The sequence below is a fragment of the Xyrauchen texanus genome, chromosome 25 (assembly GCF_025860055.1).
Source record: "Xyrauchen texanus isolate HMW12.3.18 chromosome 25, RBS_HiC_50CHRs, whole genome shotgun sequence".
NCBI classification, from domain to species: domain Eukaryota; kingdom Metazoa; phylum Chordata; class Actinopteri; order Cypriniformes; family Catostomidae; genus Xyrauchen; species Xyrauchen texanus.
Genome location: NC_068300.1, coordinates 30,619,126 through 30,643,963, shown reverse-complemented (window position 1 = coordinate 30,643,963; position 24,838 = coordinate 30,619,126). Strand labels below are relative to the sequence as shown.

At 37.4% G+C, this 24,838-nt stretch overlaps 2 protein-coding genes across 3 annotated transcripts; one reads left to right on the top strand and one right to left on the bottom strand.

The window, feature by feature from the left end:
- Positions 1–84: 84 nt before the first annotated feature.
- ppp4r2a (protein phosphatase 4, regulatory subunit 2a) lies at positions 85–10,788 on the bottom strand. Of its 2 annotated transcripts, none has more exons than XM_052092048.1 (9): positions 10,666–10,788; positions 9,894–9,975; positions 7,498–7,668; positions 7,084–7,177; positions 6,924–6,961; positions 6,718–6,792; positions 6,249–6,323; positions 5,564–5,859; positions 85–2,414 (listed from the first exon to the last, which is right to left on the bottom strand). In XM_052092048.1, exons 1-9 carry the CDS (start codon positions 10,697–10,699, stop codon positions 2,068–2,070), a joined length of 1,212 nt encoding a protein of 403 aa, XP_051948008.1. In that variant the 5' UTR covers positions 10,700–10,788; the 3' UTR covers positions 85–2,067. The 2 variants fall into 2 exon arrangements, with proteins under 2 accessions (XP_051948008.1, XP_051948007.1); XM_052092047.1 differs by having other exon boundaries at positions 93–2,414; positions 6,249–6,386.
- A 3,575-nt stretch (positions 10,789–14,363) lies between these two features.
- rybpa (RING1 and YY1 binding protein a) lies at positions 14,364–24,226 on the top strand. Its single transcript, XM_052091446.1, has 5 exons — positions 14,364–14,494; positions 14,933–15,058; positions 19,557–20,120; positions 20,680–20,772; positions 21,387–24,226. Exons 1-5 carry the CDS (start codon positions 14,469–14,471, stop codon positions 21,634–21,636), a joined length of 1,059 nt encoding a protein of 352 aa, XP_051947406.1. The 5' UTR covers positions 14,364–14,468; the 3' UTR covers positions 21,637–24,226.
- The last annotated feature ends 612 nt before the right edge of the window (positions 24,227–24,838 follow it).

The window sequence follows — 24,838 nt, the reverse complement described above, 5'->3', positions numbered from 1 at the left end:
CACTTATGGTTTACTGTGTAAATTAAAATGTAACTTGGTGTGGGGATATCTTGCCTCATTTAAGGAGGCAGTGCATTTAGGGATGATGGACGTATGACGGGTTACAGAGATTTGTGCGACACCACAATTGGAGTGCATTGTGCCATTTTCAACTGTGGTATATATACAAAAAAATATATATGTTTTCCACCATCGGGCCGAACGGTTCAAATAGGAATTCCATTTGAGCGTGGTTCAGATTTCGATCACCATTCGATTACAAACTGTTCTCAGCCAGGAATTCTCTGCATGATTAGCCAACCGTGCAGGAGGAATGCCTGAAGTGAAGTGGCAACTCAAATTGGTCAAATCCCCATTCAGTCCATTCAAATTTTGATTTTGCAGCACCAGAGGAAAAAAAATGCACCGCAACCGTGCCAACGACCATGGATTGGTACATAACAGCACTTTCCCGCAGTGAAAGCTATTGGTCCGAAGGTGGAAACTTGCCTATGCTTGAGTAATTAAAAGAAAAGGCAAATCTGTAACTTTTTTATTTTCTGATTTCATATTTCAATACTTCTTGGAGAAACTTCACAGAACTTGAGGCTGCACCAAAAATGTATAATTTTCTACTGAAATCTTTTATTGAAATTGACAGTAGTATAATAACGAATGCAGACCTATTTTTTGTAAATTATTAGCTCTTAATTGTAATAACTGCCAATTACGTGCATATCACCCACTTATTAAACATGGTGGCGAACACGGTACCACTGAAAATACCTGAATAGTTCAGATTTTAAAATAAATATATACAAAACCTTTGCTCTGAAGATGTACCATCGATGTACCATCGATGACCTGAATTGTGATTCCAAAGTGTTTTATTCAGATGAAAGTTAGAAATGTCTCCAGTGGTCATAAATTCAGCATATCACTGCTTTTAATGTGAACTTTTATTGCTCTTTAGGAATACTGTTCAAAGCCCAAGCATTCAGTTCACATGGATATCATACAATTTCACTTTTCACAAAAGCAGTGAACACTTATTACAATCTACAAAATCTACTTTCATTTAAAAATTCTAAATATCAAAAAGGAGCTGTGGAAATAGGTAAGGGTTGGACAGCCTGTATACATGTCTGTAAGAAGCATACAGTTGTAAGAGATGTTGATGTTGACAAAGTGTTGCTTATTTTAACCTTTATAAACTGTTTGCCATTTCTTGGTGAAAAAGAAAATGAAAAGCTTATAACATATAAGAATGGCTCAATATTGGTTAAGCACATTATGTCTTGTTTGAAAAGACAGGCTCACAACATTAAATTAGCATTACATCGCAACCAACTGCACTCAAGAATCTAATGCATGGAAAATGACATTAGTCAATTTTAGAATCTATTTACCCGCATCAGTGGATTAAATAATTTTCAATGAAATGCTGGAAAGGCAGTTAAAATCAAAGGTTCTAAAAATAAATGTTAGAACAATATTTGCAAAGAGAAAAGAAATAAAGGAAATCTGTATAATGGTGCTTTTGAGCACTTTGTGCCACAAGCAAGATGATGAATGCAAAAGGCATTGTGAGAAAAAGGGTGTTCTTTTGGAATGTTTAGACTCTGATCTGCCAGTAAAAGGGAATCCTGGGACCAGGGATCTCATTGACAGGAACCTGGACCAACTAAAAGGACACATTTATCACATTTTCATGCTTAGAAGAGCGGTAAAGAGATTGTTGGTGAAGTGAAAGGTATTTTTCAGACAGCTTTAGAAGGTGTTGATGTGGTAATGAATGCCCATGACTAGAACAGGATTACAGAAAACTGCCATGGACAGCAGGCTTTCGAGTCATTCAATGGCAACCGCTCCACTACACCACAGAAAAGGTGAGCTTCCAGTTTTTTTCATGGGGTTCTTCTGAGAAGAACCTATATAACGAAGGGTCATCAAAAGGAAATCTGTCACAAGAGGTCTTTAGGTATGCCACTAGACTGCCCTCCTGTTCTGGATCTGCTTATGCTGCAGGATCAGTGATTTGGGGATTTGTACAGTAAACTGTAAAAATCAAGGACATGGGGCCGCACTTCAGTCTTGCTCCATGTTGTCATCCGCAGTCTCAGAGATATCTGAACTGATGTCTGCAGAGCTACTGCCCTCAGCTGGCAGCTCTGTGGAACTGCTGGGACTTGCAGATGGAGTGTCCGCACTGGACACTCCCTCGTCACTGCTATTATTGCTGCTACTGCTCACTGGGTCATATCTCTCCTCTGTTTTCTGAGCTTCTGTGCTCTCAACACTCTCTGGCTGCTGCTCCTCTGGTAGGTCTAATTCACTACAAGGAATTCCTTGACTGTGGGAAGGGCTGAGTGAATCTTCACAACCAGATTTGTCAACCCCATTTTCAAGGGACTCTGATTGTGTGCTAGAGGGTTCTGTGGAGAGAGGACAAGATATGTAAAATTTGCAGTAAGATCCTAAACAGTTGCTGATATGCATCTAAAAAAAAAAGGATATAAATATATTAGCACAACAGTTACTCAAATGACCAAGCTGGTTGGAATAAGACAAGAAAAATTAAAAATAGTGATTTATTTTATGATGCTTGAACCCGAATAGTATTGAGATTTTCAAAACACATCTATAATTTGGTTTTCAGTCAGCAAGCCATCACCTGCCAGGCATATTCATGAACATCTCTCCGTTTGTTGAAGGCATTTGCAATTCATCCAAGTGGCTTCATTAATTATCTGATGATTCGGACCTCGCTGTTTTAAATCTAAAAGGAGAAAAGGCAAACACTCCAGCTACCCAGATTGTGGCTTTATATAGGTCCAGTTGCAACACCAGGTTGACTCAAACATTGCCATCACAATACATCCTTGTATAAAAGGATATCTTCACACTATAGTTTAGTTGTGGATACAAGTCCATCTGACATTGTTAATTTGGTTGCCGTAAAAGCTGTTTTTGGAAATTGGAAGCACTAAGAACCTTATTCCATGTCTGAATGATGATGTGACTTTAAATTGGGGAAGTGAACTACTACCGATGATGATGTATAATTTACCTAACTTGGGTTCGGACAAAGCAGTCAAACCATGTGCAAATAATCTCTAGACTAATAGTAACACCAAAACACAAAGCATTCACTCAAAATTGTTTCATTATAACATTACCCTAGCAGTTTCATCCCAATTCACATCAGTGTACTGCAGTGTGAAAACTGATAAAGCCATTATGACGATTGGCAAAAAAAAACATTCAAGAAATGGAAAAGGTCCAAATGCTCCTGAATTAGCAGTAAAACTGACACTTTCAAATCAATGCATGAAGAGTAACAAGGTTTTATTTCAGTGAATGTCTACTTGCTTTTAAAGGGTTAGTTTACCCAAAAATGAAAATGCTGTCATCATTTACTCACCAGATAATAACTGCATCTCTAAATAAGTTTACAATAATGAAAACAACTTTGCGATTCAAGCGATACCTTTTTTTAATGGTCAATGTCAACATTATACTTATACACTCACCTAAAGGATTATTAAGAACACCTGTTCAATTTCTCATTAATGCAATTATCTAAATCAACCAATCACATGGCAGTTGCTTCAATGCATTTAGGGGTGTGGTCCTGGTCAAGACAATCTCCTGAACTCCAAACTGAATGTCAGAATGGGAAAGAAAGGTGATTTAAGCAATTTTGAGCGTGGCATGGTTGTTGGTGCCAGACGGGCCGGTCTGAGTATTTCACAATCTGCTCAGTTACTGGGATTTTCACGCACATCCATTTCTAGGGTTTACAAAGAATGGTGTGAAAAGGAAAAACATCCAGTATGTGGCAGTCCTGTGGGCTGAAAATGCCTTGTTGATGCTAGAGGTCAGAGGAGAATGGGCCGACTGATTCAAGCTGATAGAAGAGCAACTTTGCCTGAAATAACCACTCGTTACAACCGAGGTATGCAGCAAAGCATTTGTGAACCCACAACACACACACAACCTTGAGGCGGATGGGCTACAACAGCAGAAGACCCCACCGGGTTCCACTCATCTCCACTACAAATAGGAAAAAGAGGCTACAATTTGCAAGAGCTCACCAAAATTGGACAGTTGAAGACTGGAAAAATGTTGCCTGGTCTGATGAGTCTCGATTTCTGTTGAGACATTCAGATGGTAGAGTCAGAATTTGGCGTAAACAGAATGAGAACATGGATCCATCATGCCTTGTTACCACTGTGCAGGCTGGTGGTGGTGGTGTAATGTGTGGGGGATGTTTTCTTGGCACACTTTAGGCCCCTTAGTGCCAATTGGGCATCGTTTAAATGCCACGGCCAACCTGAGCATTGTTACTGACCATGTCCATCCCTTTATGGCCACCATGTACCCATCCTCTGATGGCTACTTCCAGCAGGATAATGCACCATGTCACAAAGCTCGAATCATTTCAAATTGGTTTCTTGAACATGACAATGAGTTCACTGTACTAAAATGGCCCCCACAGTCACCAGATCTCAACCCAATAGAGCATCTTTGGGATGTGGTGGAACGGGAGCTTCGTGCCCTGGATGTGCATCCCACAAATCTCCATCAACTGCAAGATGCTATCCTATCAATATGGGCCAACATTTCTAAAGAATGCTTTCAGCACCTTGTTGAATCAATGCCACGTAGAATTAAGGCAGTTCTGAAGGCGAAAGGGGGTCAAACACAGTATTAGTATGGTGTTCCTAATAATCCTTTAGGTGAGTGCATTTTTAAAATACATTGACTCATTGGTGATTAAGGCGATACATCTTTAAACAGTCAATGTCATAATAATATTATAATATATTGTTTTAAATGTGGATTGACCACAGCAGCTATGCTTCAGATCGTTTGTGAGTCACACAGGACGACTTGTAAGCTGCCGTGGGTTAAGGAGCTACTTTTAGCATTAAAATGCTTCATGAATTACTCTGATGAAAATTTTACAAGTCCTAAAATTAGGAGTAACACACCCCACATTTTTAAGAGTTGCTCTTAAATTTACATGTTAGGAGCTACTTTTAGTCTTAAAATGTTTTGTGAATACGGGTCCAGACCTTTTAAGCTCAAATAAAGGCCACATGAAAGTAATCCATAAGACTCAAGTGGTTAGATCCATCCTCAGAAGCGATGTGATAGGTGTGGGTGAGAAACAAATTCATATTTATGTCCATTTGAACCATAAATCACGTATCTTTTTTTTTTTCTTTAAGTGAAACAGAGATTTATAGTAAAAAATAAATTAAATATTGATCCGTTTCTCACCCACACCTATTATATCAGTTCTGAAGATATGGGTTTAACCACTGGAGTCTTATGGATTACTTTTATGCTGCCTTAATGTGATTTTGGAGCTTCAAAGTTCTGGCCACCATTCACGTGTATTGTATGTACCTACTGCACAGAGCTGAAATATTCTTCTAAAAATCGACATTTGTGTTCAGCAGAAGCAAGAAAGTCATCCATATCTGGGATGGCATGAGGGTGAGTAAATAATGAGAGAATGTTCATTTTTGGGTGAACTATTAATTTAAGTTATAAAATTATGATAAGGATGTACCTTGGTCTTCAGTGCTGAATTCATCAGGCTTACTATCCTTCACTTCTGCACTGTAGTCCGTTGTGGACTCCGGCACATCTGATGAGCTCTCTGCGACTGACGTGCAGGGCGACTCCTTTCCCTCCTGCTCTTTCTCTATTCCATCTTCTTCATCATCATCATCATCCTCTTCCTCCTCCTCTTCATCAAACTTCAGCCTCTTTGCTTCGTGCATCTCAGCGTTAGTCTCATCCTCATCTTCACGATGTTTACTCTTCGCCGGACCACTGTGTGTACCTTCTGATTCCGAAGACTCACTGGAAAGAGATGTTTTAGTCCATATACAGACATCTAAACTCTAGTTTTGTGTCGGACTAACAGACCTAGATAATGCGACTGTAGCTCAGCAAATGTTAAGAACGTAAATTTTTGGATGGATGAAGAGATGGCATTCATGTAGTTGCAGCTAATGGAGCTAAACATTGTTAAATACATGGATGAACAAATTCTTGTTTGGCTTTGTGCGCTAATTTGACACAAAAGGTCCCTTTCTTCAAATATCCGATTACAAATTGAGTTATGTATACTTTGACAGAGACAAAAATTGTAGCTTGACTACGCAACCCGCTGTTGCTCGATTTTTTTTATACTGTGCATGTAAATGTACTGAGTGGGGCTCCAAACAGTGTGTGCACATCCGACTTACTTGGCTGTTCTCTCTGATGACTCGGAAGCTTGTTCTTTGTTTTCTGTGCTGTCAGGAAGGCCGTTGGTAGCTACACTGGAGGACAGGGAGAGTTTTGTTCTGTTCAGTGGCCTGGGTGTTCCTGGACCATTCACATTTCTTTTTACAAATAATCAGAAATCAGACAGTTAAATGAAGTTCATCGACTAAGAGATTTTCTTCAGTCAGATGGTCATTATCACAAAAATAACCCATACAGGTTGATGAAGATGTTTTGCTATAATTGCCAGCTACAACTCAAATAAATACAAAAATGGACACAAAATATTTCATTAGTTCATTAGGGAATAGAATGCAGAGCGATGTGAGGGACATGGATCTGGCACAGCTACATTGAAAATGGCTTTGTGGGTCACTATCACTTTTGAGTTTCTTAATGTTGATTTGTTTTTCTAAGTCAACATAACGGTGGGCTAAGTGATACACTCACCTATCAGGAAAAGCTGAAGTGTTGCCAGGAAACATGACCCCATTCATTCTTCTCACACAACCTGACCCTTTTTTCCTTCAAAAACAAAAGACGCATAACAGTCACAGACTGTGGAAAATTCAAATCTAATATTCATTTTTGCATGGACAGGCAACGGTCTACTGACAACACAGACTAAAACACAGTAGAAAAAGAGAAAAACTCACTCTGAGGTAGGATACACACAACTGACCACCATCACATTCTGAAAAAGAAAGGTACATTTCATTCTGAATGATGAGAAATGGTAATGATGAAGTTAATTTGATTTTCAGGACAGTCTGAAAACACTCCACAAATTTTAACCTTTTAAAGAAGTTATCATACCTTCTCCACGCCCCTGAGGAACTTGTCTGTTCCTGTGTAGTTTCTTTTTGGCTCAGTAAGAAGCTCACAAAGACGCTGAATAGTGAAAGGAATCCTAAAGAAAAATAAATATATAAATACACCATTCAAAACAGGAACAACTGTCAATTTATCTTACAATGTAGCAATATCTATTTCTTGGAAATATTTCCACAAGGGGACAAAAACAACCTATTGGTGATCCACATGGAATCTGCACAGGGTTTTTTCCTTTTTCTCACATTTTCTAATTGTTGGGAAACAACTGTATAATCAGTGTTAAATTGAGCACTACATTTTATTGGTACCAGACATTGTCATTACATTAACCTAAATATGCTAAAATGAAACACAAATGGGCTACTTTTTGGCAAAACGTTCAATGTTGTCACTTACCCGTTGTATCCATCGACAATTTTGAGAATCCTCTGCTTCATCTCTACAAAGGGAATGTACTCTACATTTGGATTGGCAGGTCCTCGTTGCTCTGGACACGAAGCTATAAAATCATCCATCACTTTCTCTAGTTTGAAGAGGAAGTAGCTTTTAAACTGTGACCACTGAATCCTGTGGATGAAGAATAGCATGTTGTGAATCATAATGAATACTGAAATCAATGCGTTCAAATCATGTTAAAATGACTGTAATTACGAGTTTTTGACTAGTAAAATTTTTTTTGCTTCTTTGAGTGCAGCTCCGTGTAGAATCACTACACTTCAAGTGACCATTTCTTAATTCAAACACGTCATGAACGCAGCATTATGTGCAATTTTAAGGCTGGGTATTGATACAGATTTTCCGATTTGATTTCAAAAGCTCGCGATTTGAGTCATATGGGTTCATTTTATTAATAATGTCAATTTTTCTTAAATATGAAAGAAATTCTCTCTCAGCTAATGCTGTTAATTTTACAGGGAGCCTTTTAACTCGGTACTTTACGAAATTATTAATTTAACAAATTATATATATTTTTTTTTTTAATTATCATTTTGGTCATATGTTAGCATAGTAAAAACTTACAAATCTATGCATTTCATCAATAAATATGATTTTATATTGTATATATTATATTTTGTTACATGTTTATTGTTTAATTGCATAATTTGTATTATTTACATTGATTTGTGGAACACTAAAAATCAGTACAGTCTGAAAAGAGCATCTGTAAATTAGCACATATTAATGAGAAGACTCGAATAGCTTTACCTCATCCATGCTATTTAAGGGTGCTTTCACACTGGCAGTTTAGTTCGAAACAGAGCACAGTTTGCATGAAATATTGGTAATGTAAAAGCTGTCATGCGGACCAGGGTGCGCACCACGGTACCGAACCCGAGACTACCCGTAGGAGGTGGTCTGAGTTCAGTTGCAATGGAACTATATGATTTGCGTGAATATGAAAGCAACTCTGACTCGGGTGCGCAGTCGTTCAGGAAGAAAAGTAACCGATGACAACATCACTAGTTACGACAACACAACAGGATCCACACATTCCTGAAAGTCCAAAAAAGTAATGACACCACAATGACATACATGTACAATCAACACTATAAATACTGTCTGTCTGTCTATACACCTTATAAAAAATATATATAAATACTATTATTATAAATATAGGATATAAAAGGAGTGGCGATAACTTCACATTGGACACGAGCGCAAGCATGCAGTGTAAACAAAGATTCAAATGAATTCCTTGCAATCAGCTGTCTCCTCAAAAAAAACACTGTTAGCGTGCAGCAGCAAGCCTCCTTCCCCTGGACATCTGATGAGTTACGCCATGAAGCGCACATATACGCAGTTGTCGTTCACTCTGCTGCGCATAATGGCACCAAAATAACAAAACAAAAAAAAAATCGTATGAGGAGTCGCGTTGTGTTCACCACGCGTGTTTGTGATGATATAAGATGAACGCAAATGGAACGGGGTTCGATAGAATCAAGTGAGTGTGAAACCAGACCAACACTGCGGGGGGCACCGGGAACAATCGCACTCGGACAGAAGCAAACGTGCCCAGTGTGAAAGCCCCCTAAGACTAGAATTAGCCTTAATGTTATGTTTGTATACAGGTTGTTTTTGATCAAAAATTGACTGTAAAGAAAAAAAGGTTAATTTTTAAAAGATTTTATATATATATATATATATATATATAAAAAGAAAAACATAATCCAATGACAAATGGATTGCATGGATCTCGTCTTTGGACACACACATTACACACACATTACAAAGAACGAGTCAAATCAAACTTTAACTTTCAACACGCAGTAAAAGGATGCTGAAGTTCTTTGTCAATATACAACTTAATTACTGGTGAGTGAAATCTGAACATTTACCAGCCAGTGGCTAATCAAAGACATTTTGATTTGGACTCATATGCAAGTGTTTAACTCACATTTAAGAACGTTGCACATACAGTCAAATAATTCAATCTTGGGATTTAAGAATTGACATTGAGATCATTCAAATGAAGATCACAATGCTTCGGAAATTAGCTATTTATAGTTTATCCCCAGAACAATTGTTCAATTCCAGAAATTTTGGAAGCTACTCCGATTCCAAGTTTCCAGAATTGATGTTATTTATCCCAAGAGTTGATTTCAAAATAATTTTCTTGATTGTCAAGAAAAAACATGAGTGAAGCAAAGTGAAATATTACCATAAAGCATACTACTTTACACTATTTACAATTGATTCCCCCAAGCGCCTTGAACTCAAAGAATCCATTCTTCCTGGAATCGACACTCAGCCCTGACTGACACTAAATCAGTATGCAAAAGTTGTGAACTTACATGGTCTCTCCTGTTCTTGCAACATGGGACAGAAACTGATCCAAGATTGGGCATGTTTCCTTTTCTCCTTTCTTCTCGAAATCTACAGTGAAAAGCAAAGAAAACAATGATGCTGCAGCAAACATGTTGGTGCAAACATGGTTGTTCAACATACACAGGGAGTAAAATAATGTCTATTGGTATTTAAAAATAGTGCATTAATTTTGACAGCTTACCATACACAATATCACAAAATGACAGTTTCATGGCATCACTAAGTAAATATATTACACGGCTGCTTCTCTAATATTGTATAAAACACCTACACTCTTATTGAAGGGGTTAAGCCAAGCATAGAAGCACTCAAAAAAAAAATATGCTGAGTCTGCTTGACATGAAGTAACTTGGCGGCAAAGTTATTTAAGCAAGGAGTTTCTGGATCGCTCAGACAGTAAATTAGTTATTATATAAGAGTAATCTCTGCTCACACACAGAGAGACAGCAATAATAACAGCAGTGTAGCTCCCTGCTAACCGGCTTTCAATCTGTAACTACATACTTTGGCAATGTATTCACTTCTGACACGCTGAATCTACAAGAACCACTCATACACATTTTCTGTGGACTGATTAGAAGCCAATTTACATCTGTAGTGAGATTTTATCTTTTTCCGGCAAGACAAGCAGCTAGCGTCGAGTGCTAGTTTGATGTCCGAGCTTAGCTCACAGGCTAATTAATCTACCAAACCTTTTCTGTTATTCAGAAGTTACAAGTCAAACTCTTATTGGGTTACCTCTAAAGGCTCCCAGAAGTGTGTCGATTTCCATGGTGGATGTATGTTTGCTACTCTCGTGTCTCTCTGAGTCCAGCTGGAAACAGAAAGATGGCAACAGCGACACGGAGAAAACAGCACCAATCTTTAATATGGCGCCGGTGACGTAACGGGCTGCCTGCTACTGCTGAGCACGCGCTAAAAGGCCTCACATCACATCAAGCTCATACTGGCACATGATGCCAGTGTACCTTACCTGTCTGTAATATATCATTCACTTATAATAATTAATTTGTGGTATTTTGGGCAGAGACAGCGGTGAACATGTTGTCATCAGACACTCATCCCCATCCCCATGTTGTTCAAAGCCCAATATATTACTTTCTTTCTTCCATGGAACACAAAAGGCGAATTTTGCTGAATATCCTGGCTATCACTTTCCATATCAAGTAAATGGGGACTGGGGGTGTCAAGCTCCAAAATAATAAGTTGTCCATACAACTTGTGCGCTATATTCCAAGACTTCTGAAGCAAGCGATAGCTTGTGTGATAAACCCAATTTTAAGTCATTATTCCTCATGCAATGCATCAGTTTTCACTTCACTGACATCAAACATCATTGGTTGGTTATGACAGGGCCGTTTCTAGGCAAAGACGAACTAGGCGGTTGCCTAGGGCACCACCTGCTGGGAGGGTGCCATAGAGCAGGCCTCTGCCCACTCAAACCAGCCAGTCTGGCACCAACCAGGGCTGTACTGGTAATCTGGCATACCGGGCATTTTTCCGGTGGGCCGACGCACTTTGGGGCAGGTGGGTCAGCAGCGAAAAGGGCCGAATGGGCCGCGATAAGCTAAAATGAGCTGCCGCGTTATGCAGAACGTACCACAAAGCAGTGACGGATATACAGAAAAGGACATCGACTTAGATAATGGGTGATTAGATAATCGCATTGATGATTGTTGGTGCCAGACGTGTTGGTTTGAGTATTTCTGTAACTGCTGATCTCCTGGGATTTTCATACACAACAGTCTCTAGAATTTACTCCAAATGGTGCCAAAAACAAAAAAACCTCCAGTGAGGGGCAGTTCCAATGCCTTGTTATGAAAGAGGTCAACAGAGAATGGCCAGACCGGCTCGAACTGGCAAGTCTATGGTAACTCAGATAACCACTCTGTACAATTGTGGTGAGAAGAATATCTGAGAATAGTATTCTGAGATGCTGGTTGGCGCTGTTTTGGCAGCACGAGGGGGACCTATACAATATTAGGCAGGTGGTTTTATTGTTGTGGCTGATCGTGTATATATATATATATATATATATATATATATATATATATATATATATATATATATATATATATATTTTAGGGCTGTTGATTTAACGCGTTAATTCAGTGCAATTAATTTTACAAAAAATAACTCGTTAAATTCTTTTTTAAAAACGCAATTAATCGCATGCCCCCGGACCATAATAAGGCAGATTCCTGAGAAATGCAAGCTTGTAGTACCACCTGTTTACTCCAGAGGGCAGTAAGGGAAATTTCAGCTGTATGAGCAACGCACAGTTTATACAGTGAAGAAAACACTTCAGTAGGCAGAACAACACAAACATGCATTATGTTCTTGCGTTCAAAACACTTGAAGGAGCGCAAATGCGATCTAAGGGATCTCAAGATGTGTTTAAAGATTGAGTATTAAACTATATTTAACTTGACACAGTGACATAAACATTTTATGTTTATGACGCAACACACCCGAGACGCTACACAAGCATCCACATCCGTACATTGACGGGTCCTTAAACTCATAATAAATCTGGAACTGATTGACAAATTCACTTGTGAAATGGATTGCTGTGAACTGTATGCCAATGATTGACTTATGATCAATAATATGGTAGTAAACAATATTGTATTCTAAAGCCGCTTTTTGTATCGTCTTATCAATGATTAACTCTTCTGCTTACAAGAATGAAATTTTAATTATCTGAATATTTGTATTTTATTTGTAGTATATATATATATTATACTGTATACAGTGGTAAGAAAAGATATGTATGGCATTACATGCATTCATGTATAAATTTGTCTTAAAATCTGGTTTGATTTTCATCTAAGTTACATTAATGAACAAACAGAATGTTTTTTTATCTAATAAAACAAATTATTGTGTTGTTCTTGTACATATTGAATACATCATTCAACCATTCACAGTGTTGGAAAAAGTATGTGGAGGGAGGCTAATTATGTCAACAAAAGCTAATTATAGTCAGGAGTTGGCAAACCTGGCATCCAATTAATAAAACAAGATTGGAGGTGTGGGTGTATAAAAACATATGACATATAAAAATCACTCAAACATTTTGAATTTGGCATTCACAAGAAACATTTGCTGACGTGGACCATGCCTCACAAAAAATCCTCTGTCCACAGTTAGACAAATTGTATATAAATGGAGACGATTTAGTACTGTGACTCTCCCTAGAAGAGGCTGTCCAGCCTCAAAGGGCACACCGCAGAATGCTCATTGAGGTAAAAAGAACCCTAGAGTTACAGCTAAAGACTTGAAGTAATCGTTGGAACTGGTTAACATCTCTGCTCATGAGTCTACTATATGCAAAATATTAAACAGGTATGGGGTCCATGGCAGGACACCACGAAGGAAGCTTCTGTTTTCCAACAAAAACATTGCTGCGTGCCTGAAATTTGCCAAAGACCACCTTGACTCTCCACAAAACAATGTTTTGTGGACTGATGAAACTAAGGTTGAATTCTTTGGGAAGAATATTGTTTTTCCATCACTTTTGTACATAGTGGTTTTGTAAGGGTTTAGCTTGCAGCATCATACAATGAACCATGTCTGAGCAGGATTATGGTAACTGTGCAAATATGTAATTGGGTCATTCCTGGAACTCTGTAATATTTCAATTTGGAGATTTTTTTTTAACTACATTTAATTAATTTTGTGAATGCTCCACACCATTAGGCACATATTAAAACTCTACAAATCATATTTTCCCACCTCAGGCATTAAAGCCCTTTTATTATTTTCTGCTTTTTTCTGATTTGGACTTTTGTTCTCAACCTTGTCACGGATACACAATAGGATATTTGTTGAAAAAATAAACGACCTAATGCTCATGTGTCTCTCAGTCACAGATTTTAGTTAATTACAATGGAATTATCAACATCTTCTAAAAAGCTTATAACATTTCATATTAGTGAACCACCCCTTTAAAAAATTGGGGGGATTGAAATATTACCAATCCCAGAAATGACCCAATTTAGTAACAATTACAGTCAGTGTATGTCCCTAACTTTAGAGGCTTATAGCAGAGGAAGGCAGTGTTTCCCTCTTTCAGGCAAAGACTGACTACACACATTTTATCAGTGGTAGTTTTCATCCCATATGATTACTGATTTCAAATTCATTATATTTGCCAACAAATATAAGTGTAAATTATGAGATGAGAGAATTTTCATTTTTGGGTGAACTATCCCTTTAAAGATTTGTAAAATATAATTTTGCACTATAACTCTTGTGGCTCTTCTTATTATTTAATAAGAGTTATTACATTATACATTCCATAATTGCTGCCTGCAATGGCCCAAGGACCAATATAGGACCAATTTCTAAAACATCTTAGACTTTTAAACGTGGTGAAGTTGTGATTGGCTGCAGGGCGGTCACGTGACGGACCGACGCCTTGCGCTGCAGCGGTCAGCGAGCGCAAGTGTGCGATAACAGCAGCGGCGGCTCTGTCTGGAGCTCACACTGTAAATTACAGAAGCCCCCCTCCTCTGGAAGACGGTGTTTCTCCCATTATGGGCGACAAGAAAAGCCCATCAAGGTATAGAAATATCCCATTTGGTTTGCTTTTTCGAAGTGCGTCAGGCATGTTTGTGTCCTTTGGACAATAGCGGTGCAGTGTGGTTGAAATCTACTTATTTTTCCTGCTCGGATTTAACAGAAAAAGCGCAGCCATGGCGGATACAGAGCCTTGCATGACTCCCGGTATCCACTGTTAGACAAAGGGAATTCAGGAAACGCCTCCTCTGTTCTTCTCTCTCGTTTTTCTTTTCGACGTGGAAGCCCTTTGTGCCGTTTAGGCATGCAAAATAATCAAATCGCGACATTAATGGGGTTATTGTGGAGTAGTGGCGTCTTTTAACATGCGCTTATGCGCTATACAGCACATAGCATTATGTGCACATGATGACAGTTGCACTAATTAGGATCCGGCATGCTATTTTGATAACGTGACAATGTTTCCCTTTAAATTTTGCAGGCCAAAAAGACAAGCCAAGCCCTCTGCAGACGACGGATTTTGGGACTGTAGCGTCTGCACCTTCAAAAACAGTGCAGAGGCATTCAAATGCAGTATATGTGATGTGCGGAAAGGTACATCAACAAGGTAAAGTGTCATCTATCAGAAGTTCTGTATTTAAAATCATTAGAAACATATTCCAGATTGCGTGGAGCGAGGATGTCAACACTGATATATTTATAACTTGTTGATTTGTATCTTTATGCACACTGTGACGTCATATGATTATTGTAGAATTTCAATGACACACGAGGACGGACAGTAACTGTGATAAGGCATACTGATCTGTGCCCCAATTATGAACCTATAGGAAAAGATGCATGCTATGGAACACTGCTCGACAAAGGCATTAAAACATCTCAGCTTTGTTAGCCCGCTGAGCTATTTGTCTTTTGCTTGATGCTGCATTATTGCTTCAAATGGAAAATACAACACGTGGCTGTTTTTTTTGCTGCTTGCTTTAGTGTTTTGTCCCTAATGCACCAATACCATCAGTTACTTGCTAGATTGTAGTTTGATTGACACACCATTTAACTAGTGCAGCCAAAATTTAGTGTACTAACTAGTGCATTGTAGTGCAGTCGTTCTCAAACCTCACAGGTACCATATTTGATCAGAGCAGAACATGCAAGTAGCCACAACAATGTTCCCTCTAGTTTTTGCAGCATTGAGCAAATTGATTCTCTTAAGCGCAACTTCAAGGACTGTAAGCGAAGATGTAACCAAACAATCAAGATTGGGGGAGCCCGAAGGTAACAATATTAGAATCTGTCATATACTGACCACTAATCTGAATATTGACAATGCTAATTTTGCTCTCCATACACATTAAATATATATTTGAAATGTGCTTGAGAAAACATCACTTGCCTATTCTGCTGTGTAAAGTCAAAATGCAGTAACAACGTTTTTATTTTTTGAGTCATGACTAAAATCAGGTTTTTTGGAAGATGAGGTGTGAACATTTGGCTGAACAATCAAAACTCAAAATCACTGTTGGCACAGTTATTGCATTTTCCCTTTATAGAGCAGTATTCACATCCCAAATGTGCTACGTGCATTAGAAGCTTAGATGCAATATGCTATATTCAAATTCAGATATCAACAAAAAAAAAATGTTTTTAGCATTTACCACCATTTGAGCACCACAAAACTAGTGCAAGCAACTTGTACATGCAGCCAGAACCATTGAAATGATATTAAAGTGAATTAAATGTCGTTAAAGGTATATTTCACCCAAAAATGAAAATTCTCTTATCATTTACTCACCCTCATGCCATCCCAGACATGAATGACTTTCTTCTGCAGAACACAAAGATTTTTAGAAGGATATCTCAGTTATGTAGGTCCATACAATGCAAGTGAATGGTGACCAGAACATTTAAGGTCCAAAAAGCACATTAAATCAGCATAAAAGTAACCCATATGACACCAGTGGTGTAATCCATATCTTCAGAAGCGATATGATAAATAAACAGATAAATATATAAGTCCTTTTTTACTATAAATTCTCCCCCCTGCCCAGTAAGTGGAGATATGAACAAAGAATGCTAATTGCCAAAACAGAAGAGATTTATAGGGGAAAAATCTGTTTCTCACCCACACCTATCACTTCTGAAGATATGGATTTAACCACTGGAGTAAATTATGAGATGGGAGAATTTTCATTTTTGGGTGAACTATCCCTTTAAATTGGTATGTTGCTCATACTGATATATAGGTCCACTGTGAAGAAATAGACATTGAGGATCTTATGTATCAAAATTTTTTTGCCAGAGCAAATTATGATTATTTTAGCCTTTGCAGATGTCCAAATTTAATATTAAATGAAGGAGTGGTTTTGAAATTATGTCAGACCAAAACTCTGTATTCTTTGATATTTGCGAGTGTGTACAGGCTGCATCATAACTCTCCTAGAATTACAGTCTTTTCATGTATTGTGTACAGTGTGTTCTCTCTCTGTATACAGTATATGTCTTGCTTGAATGTTGATTTTTCTAGTTTTGTTAAAACAACAGGATCAGTCCCTTCTGCCTAGTACAGAGCTTGTTTTTATTCTGCAGTGTTTATTAGTCTGTTCTGAGATCTGCTGCTAGCTTGAGTGAGTACCGCTGGTTTAGTATCTGTGGCGTCTGGTCACTGTTACACTCTTTAGTAGCAACAGCTGGGGGAATCGGCTGGGCACCCTACAGACAGACAAAAAAATAATAAACCCTCTCCCTTTCTCTTGTTTTCAGCCAATCTCACACTGTGCACCACACACACTTATAATACTGAAGAAAATGTCAGCCAAAATAGTTTCTGTTTTCAAACTAACAAAAGGGGGCTTTTACTTAGAAATTCGTCCCTGCTGCTCTTTAATGTACTGAAATTTTGGAACACTTTATATAACCTTAATAAGATTAGGGAGTGCTTATGTGCTGTCAATTTGACACAGATGTAGTAAAATCTGTAACAGTACACAGATAATATAATTAAAACATCACAGAGAACCTGCAATCAAACGCAAACAATCAGCATGGTATTATTAACTTGAATCAATGAGTATTTACTGCAGTTTTCTACTTGAAACGTTCTTATTTACCACAGACATAACTAATGGTAATGTTTCAAACCTAGAATTGTTCAAACCCCTTGAATAACATGATTGCCCAGAATTTCACAATGCTCTTGGCCGGGCCAGTATATACAAAGGTGTTGGAATTAGTGATAGATTGATATATTATCAGGGGTGATTAATTGGTCTATATCTGGCCATTTTGAGATGTTCAGCATCAGCCGATAACCATGTCATTTGATGAGCATTTTTTTGGTTTAAAAAATGTATTTGTCAAATTTGAATTAATATTGTATTAAGTAATTAAATGTTATTCATGTCTTAAATACTATACCATTAAATTGTATTATATCAATATATATATATATATATATATATATGCAGGGTTGGGAGTGTTACTTTTGAAATGTATTCTACTACAGATTACAGAATACATGCTGTAAAATGTAATTTGTAACACATTTCGTTAGATTACTCAAGGTCAGTAACATATTCTAAATACTTTGGATTACTTCTTCAGCACTGTTAGATTTATTTACTTGTTTTGACTATAAAAACTCTGTCAGTACAGTAAGACAAAATACACATGTTAAAAATACATTCTCAGAAAAACCGAAATATCATATGCAGTGTTGTTTCTAAAATAAGATTAATCAAATGGATCTTGTTTTAAGGATTTTTAGATATTTTTACAGGAAAACAATAAAACAATTATTATCAAGAATAAAAATGTTGCTGAATTTTATGATCTAACGTGAATTTTCTTGATAAAATAATATGATCATGTCTGGTAACGTGCATATAAAATGGCTAGAAATAGCATTTTAGCTTAGCGTAAAGCTGACAATTTACACAAGGTTTATTTCTATTTCTTCTGCTCCAAACTTACTTCAAACGTACTTCTCTGTCACTCGTATGAATATAACACATCATAAGAAAGTGTTTCACCACTCTTCAAATGCACTTTGGATCACATCATTTATATGTATAAATGTTTTCCATCTGAAAGGACTAAATATTAAATTAATCAAATGACAATAAAATGCAAAGTAATCTCTTCAGTAATCAAAATACATTTGAATGTAACTGTATTCTAATTACGAATTATTTAAATTGTAACTGCAGTGGAATTCAGTTACTAATATTTTGTATTTTAAATACGTAATCCCATTACATGTATTCCATTACTCCCCAACCCTGACTGTATGTGTATATATATATATATAATAATATATATATATATATATAATATATATATATAGTGTGGTTTGACATGTTATACTCCATCTAAAAATATTTTAAATCACATTTTTCTAATACTTTTATAATTATTATGTATTGTTTTTTTATTACCTTATTTGTCACAACGCAAGACCATTTAAAATGAACTAGTGAAGACTAAAAACTGGTAAAAATTTTAACCAGTCATGGAGCATGAATTTCTAAAATATACAGTTTTCCTTAAGGCCCAGGTATACTTTGTTTTGCCTCTTTCCGGATTGCCTCATGCCCGGTCAACCGTGTCGCCTTTCTAGAGTATACTTTTCTAACCACGAACGAATAGGATCATGTTTGCCGCATGCGCATTACAACTGCTTTGTGACACACTTTTTTTTAGTATAGTCAGTGGCCAGTGCATGCGCAAACAACGTGCACAGACAAGGACCGTGTGCACAAGTCAAGAAAATCTAGGCCGTGTGCGGTCAAGCCACGCGGCTGTGATGATGACACAATTTGCGTCATACATACTGTGCGTGGAGGGATCCGCAACGCTCACACCCATAGTATACTTTGACCTTTTATAGTTTCATGTACATTTTAAATCTTTAAATTCACAAACGTAAATTCTTGATGTTGATTTAAAAATTGTTCATGAACAATTTATCCAATATTATATCGGCCAACTGTCACCTTGCTCTCCAGATATTGGCACTGGTATAATGCTTTGTTCTAGGCTCACAATTAAATACAAAATAAAATCTTTTAAATCTTTAGTTCAATAGATTTGTTATCATTTAACTTTTCCAGAAAACCTAGGATAAACTCTCAACTCGTGGCACAGCAGGTCGCTCAGCAGTACGCCGCTCCACCCCCAGCTAAGAAAGAAAGGAGAGAGAGGACAGACCTGCCTGACGACGAACACTTTGACATGGACAACTCCGATTCGGACAGACTCAGCAGTCTCCACCCTGACTCCGACCATCCAGAGAGATTAGGTCTGGACGGGGGACAGCCGGACAGAGGACATTCTCATAAGGAGCGGAGACAGGAGAGTGGGCTGGACAAGCACCAGCAGCTCAATACAGACAGACAGCCTGAGAGAGCAGAACTGACCCAGGACCTGCTGCAGCACAACACGATAGACCGAGAGCACACGGATGGAGCAATGCTGGACAAACTGCAGCCTCATTTAGAGCACATGGATAAAGAGCATCTGCACATAGCAGGACCTGGGATGCAGCCGGCAGAGAGAATGGGTGCAGCGAGAGAGGAACTCAAAAAGGGAAAGATAGAAAGAGCCATGATGGAGAAACACAAAGATAGACATAAAAGCCTCACTCCATCTAAAAAACCCACTGCAAAGAAGATAAAGTGAGTATTGTTAAGAGCTGTTCACACCGAACGTGCATTTGTGTCTTTCTGTGCTCGAGACAACTGCGTTCTGTTATATGTGTTGTGCTACATCCAGGTCTGAATGAGCCCTTATCCAGCCATGTTTTAGTCTTGGTTTGTGGCTATTTACATTTTGGTTATAAAATCCATCTTGGCTGATCCAATCACAAGTGGACAGGCAAGACAGATTGCTGTTTACACCTGGTTAGAACATCCGTATCCTGTGAAATATTTCTTTTTGTGACTAAATACATGCACTATATCAGTTTTTTACTGCATATTGATACTGCACAAAAAGTAAAGAAAATGGAAAAAGCACAAAACAAACTTTTTTCCTTTATTTGAAAATCTAATTTTATAATTTTCATGTCACCCAAACGTGCGTGCTTCACTTGATTGAATCACTCGAGACAGATCTTAATACCAGATATAAATGAGGTCCGTGTATAAAATATTCACATAAAAAGGTCCTCACTTGATGTTTTATCATGAACCGTGATAGTCTGGTACTAACAGCATTTTGTAATAATATTTACAGGCCCAAACTCATTCAAAAAGGCTTGGCTGGTGACAGCAATATCATGAAGCCTGGCAAGTCTGTCACGAAGAAAAAAAAATCCAGTATTTCACGGTAAGTTCAGAACTGATCTGCTTCAGCAGTTTTCTTAAAGAAGGCAGGATTCTACCTGCATGGATTTGTGATCTGTTGAAGGATTCTTGATTTCTGCTCATGACTTCAATGTATACAATTATTTTGGGGGAATCCAATGAGCAGCTTGTTAATGCATTTTATGTTTACATCTTTTGGCTATACTTTTGAATTGATGTCTATTATAGCGCTTCTGGACTGGCCCCGTTTACCTCCATGCAGAATATTCCTTTAAAATGATGTACACTTGCATTGGATGAAGACCTCAGTCATATCAGTAACCTAGAAAAAGCTGTTTTTCCACCCCCTCAGGGTGGCTGACATGTTGAGATCATATGACAAGCTCTGAATACAACTCACTTTCTCTATAACACTTTCATTGTGGAAACAATTTGTCACAACTGACCAATGCACCTTTGAAATAGTTTATTTCTAATATGCCATTGCATTAGTAACTGAAAAGTTTTGCATGATGCTAAATCCATGCTGAAAATTGTCAGTAAACGATTGCACCTTTAAAGATTGTTAGGGTGTTCAATATTGTGTGAGCAATAAACTAGGTGTGTGTAATTCTTTGTTTTACTCTTGCATTTCAGCCCTAAACTGAAGAACGTAGACAGGAGCTCTGCTCAGCAGCTCGCAATAACGGTGGGCAATGTAACTGTCATCATCACAGACTTCAAGGAGAAGACTCGCTCCACATCCACCTCCTCATCCACGGTCACCTCCAGTGCTGGCTCTGAGCAGCAGCACCTGAGCTCCAGCTCGGAGAGCACAGAAAAGGGCTCCTCCCGCGCATCTACCCCTAGAAGAGACCACTCAACTGGCCACAACGAGACCCTGTGAAATCTCTCTTCACAAGAGCTGGAGCTCCTACAGCCACACATGTAACTGTTATAGTCACCTTATGTGGATGAGGGATCTTTCAAACCCATTTAGGCAATGCCCATCCTGACATACAGGCAGACGTTACCTGTTTAAATCCCTCGTGGAGCACCTATTAGATTGATGTGTTGATGTTTATGTGAGTCACTATCACGCCGAGACCCACTGTATATTCTGTGCCCTACTCTTACAAGATATAATCCCTATTTGTGCATCACAGAAATCGGCACTCCACGTTTGCATTATTATCCTTCATTGTCATGAAATCGTGCAGACGGCTGTTTTGACTTTGTGTTTAGAGCTTAGAATTGTTTATGCTAAATGTATCTGAGCTTCGTTCTCCAACTCAGAGTCAACAATTTGTTGCCGCAGCTGTTTGTAGAAAGTAAGGAATCAACGATAAGATCATGCTGTATACCACCTTGTAAAGGGAGATTTGTTCCCTTATTATTTCATACGACAGACTCTTGTGTGTTTACATGGTGGAAACACAAAGTGTGATTATGTGAGTTTACAGTATTATAAATCCAAGGCCAACTTTGAAATCCATACAGTGTACCATGTAGACATGTTTTGGGGTTCACAAGATAAGAGAGTATTTAGAATATTCTTTCTCTGTTTTTAGACTTTAAAACTTTGCACATTTCTTGTAAAATTATATCAGGATTCACAATACTGTCTATTATTCAGTGTAATGGGAACGTAATAACTTTGAAAGTGTGCAAAGAAGTCTTTTGTGACATTTTGAAGAGTTCACAAAGCATATACATCACAGATAACTGTACTTAGGGAAGATCAACAAGATCTCTTCTGAAATTGGTCAACTCAATCACAAGTACTCTGGATACTCAAATGTGTTTTATGGGACTCAAGTAGTCTGAGAGTTGTGATTTAAACGTTATACAATTGGCTTCTTACGAAAAGTTTAGCACAGGTTTACTCATTCTAACTTTTGTTAAAAATCTATAAGCTTATGAAGCTAATAAAAGCCTTCTTAAACTCACTATTGTCTCAAAGCATGTTACGAATGTCTATGTGAAATTTGGTTTCATGAAAACATTCTTAAAGCCATTCAGTTGATATACCAGAAGCCACAAGCAAGGATTAAAGTGAATGGGAGTCTCACAAATACTTGGAATCTAGAGAGGGGCTCAAGGCAGGGATGTCCTCTTTCACCCCTTCTATTTGCCCTCTATATTCAATTGCCCCTATGTTGGGATAAGAATGGGGGGTGACTCATGTCATCACTAGACATTTTTGGCACCTTCTCAGGATATAGGTTGAATGTACAGAAAACACATCTTATTTGTTTTAACTATGCACCTTCAGAGGAAATTAAAGTTACATATAAGATGAACTATAAATCAGAAGTAATAAAATATTTGGGTATACAACTGCCAAAAGATATTAGTAAATTGTCAGATGTGAACTATAGACCCTTAAATAGTAAGATGCATTCAGATATGAGGTGGAGTATAATCCCTTTCTTTAATTTAGGGCAAGAGTAGATACTGGATCAACTATTTAATGAATGGGAGAAATGGGTCAAAAGGTTCATTTGGCAGGGTAAAAAGCTTAGAATTCGTTATAGTATACTTCAGTTATCAAAGGAAATTGGAAGATTCCATCTTTTAAAGATTATTATAGAGCTGCCCAATCAGATAAGGCACTACTTTGATTTAATAGTGAATGAGCATGAGAACTGGCCAAAAACTTATCTGATGAAGATATTTCTGGCAGCTGAGAAGGCCCAAACATTAAGTCAATTATTTTCTAATTTGTATCAAGGTCTCAAAAAGGGCAGGTTAGAATGAAATGGGAAAATGAAAGTAATGTAATTATAACAAACGAGGATTGGCTTAAAATATGTACTGTAAATACCAATGGGAAACTACTGGATCTCATTAATGGAGGATATTTGCTTGGAAAAATGTAATGCGATTTGTTTTTTGTTTGTTTTGTTACCCTGGCACAAGAGAGTTATGGTTCTTCTGGAACTCAGAGCTGGAGACTTTGTGGATCTGAGGTGGCAGATCATTACCACATATTCTGGGCTATACATTTATTCTGGAAACACATTCATAGAGATTTAGAGACTTTATTTCAAATTAAGATTCCATTTAAATTCACTGTGTTGTACATTGGAGAGTTTTATCAACAGAAATTCAATTTTAGATATCTGTGGAGAATATTTTTGGCTACTAGCAAGAAAGCTATCACCCGCATATGGCTTCAGCCTGGACCACCCACAATAGAGGACTAGAGGAGTATAGTGCACGGGATACATAGATAGAATCGAATCTTTGACTTTCTTACTGAGGTTGAAAAACTGAAAGGGTGCCTCATTGTGTGGATGGTGGAAGGAATTCGTGGACTCAATTTAATAAGATTATAGGTGTCAACTGTAATACATGCATGTGAAATAATTGATCCTGCTACTATGTGAACTTGCTTAATTTTTTGTATTTTTATGTTTTTCCTTTGTGTGTTTTTTGTTTCTATTCTGTACATAGTTATTATGAAAGAAGTCATTCGGTAAGAATGTCACAACCTAAATGTACTACATTGTTTTGAACTCTATTTGACTTCTAATAAAAATGTTATCATTAACAGTGTTGGGTAAGTGACTCAAAATAAGTAATCCACTACAAGTTTATAATTAATTATCTAAAATGTAATCAGTTTACTTTACTGATTACTTAATCTAAAAATGTATCCCATTACTTATTTTACTTTTAAGCTACTTTCTAAATCACTTTCCTATGAAAGTTTTGGGTTTTCCATTTAAATTCAAAATATATTTCCTCCTTTACTGTCGCACACACTTCAGCTGTCACAGAAATGCTAACAGACATACATATGAATTCATATTTTAAACAGATTATACATTTTACTTTAGTGCAAGTAATTATTCTAACTGAAAGTCAGTAACTGTTATCTGATTAAAATGGTATGCCTTTTTGACTAAAAAGTCATTTGATTACAATAACTAATTACTTTGTAATAGGATACACCCAAAACATTTACATTTAGTTATTTAACAGATACTTTTATCCAATGCGACTTGAATGAGACACATAGCAAACTATTGGTCATACATCATTTAAAAATATCTGCAGTATAGGACTGCCAAGTTCTCACAGTGTCTGGAGTAGTAAATTTG

Bases quoted from the DNA above. Each gene is read 5' to 3' on its own strand.
- ppp4r2a (XM_052092047.1), bottom strand. From the start codon at position 10,699: ATGGAAATCGACACACTTCTGGGAGCCTTTAGAG. The intron at 9,976-10,665 runs GTAACCCAATAA...TTTTCACTGTAG, and splicing joins ACTTCTGGGAGCCTTTAGAG to ATTTCGAGAAGAAAGGAGAA. The intron at 7,178-7,497 runs GTAAGTGACAAC...ATTTTTCTTTAG, and splicing joins ATTGTCGATGGATACAACGG to GATTCCTTTCACTATTCAGC.
- rybpa (XM_052091446.1), top strand. From the start codon at position 14,469: ATGGGCGACAAGAAAAGCCCATCAAG. The intron at 15,059-19,556 runs GTAAAGTGTCAT...TAACTTTTCCAG, and splicing joins CGGAAAGGTACATCAACAAG to AAAACCTAGGATAAACTCTC. The intron at 20,121-20,679 runs GTGAGTATTGTT...TAATATTTACAG, and splicing joins CCCACTGCAAAGAAGATAAA to GCCCAAACTCATTCAAAAAG.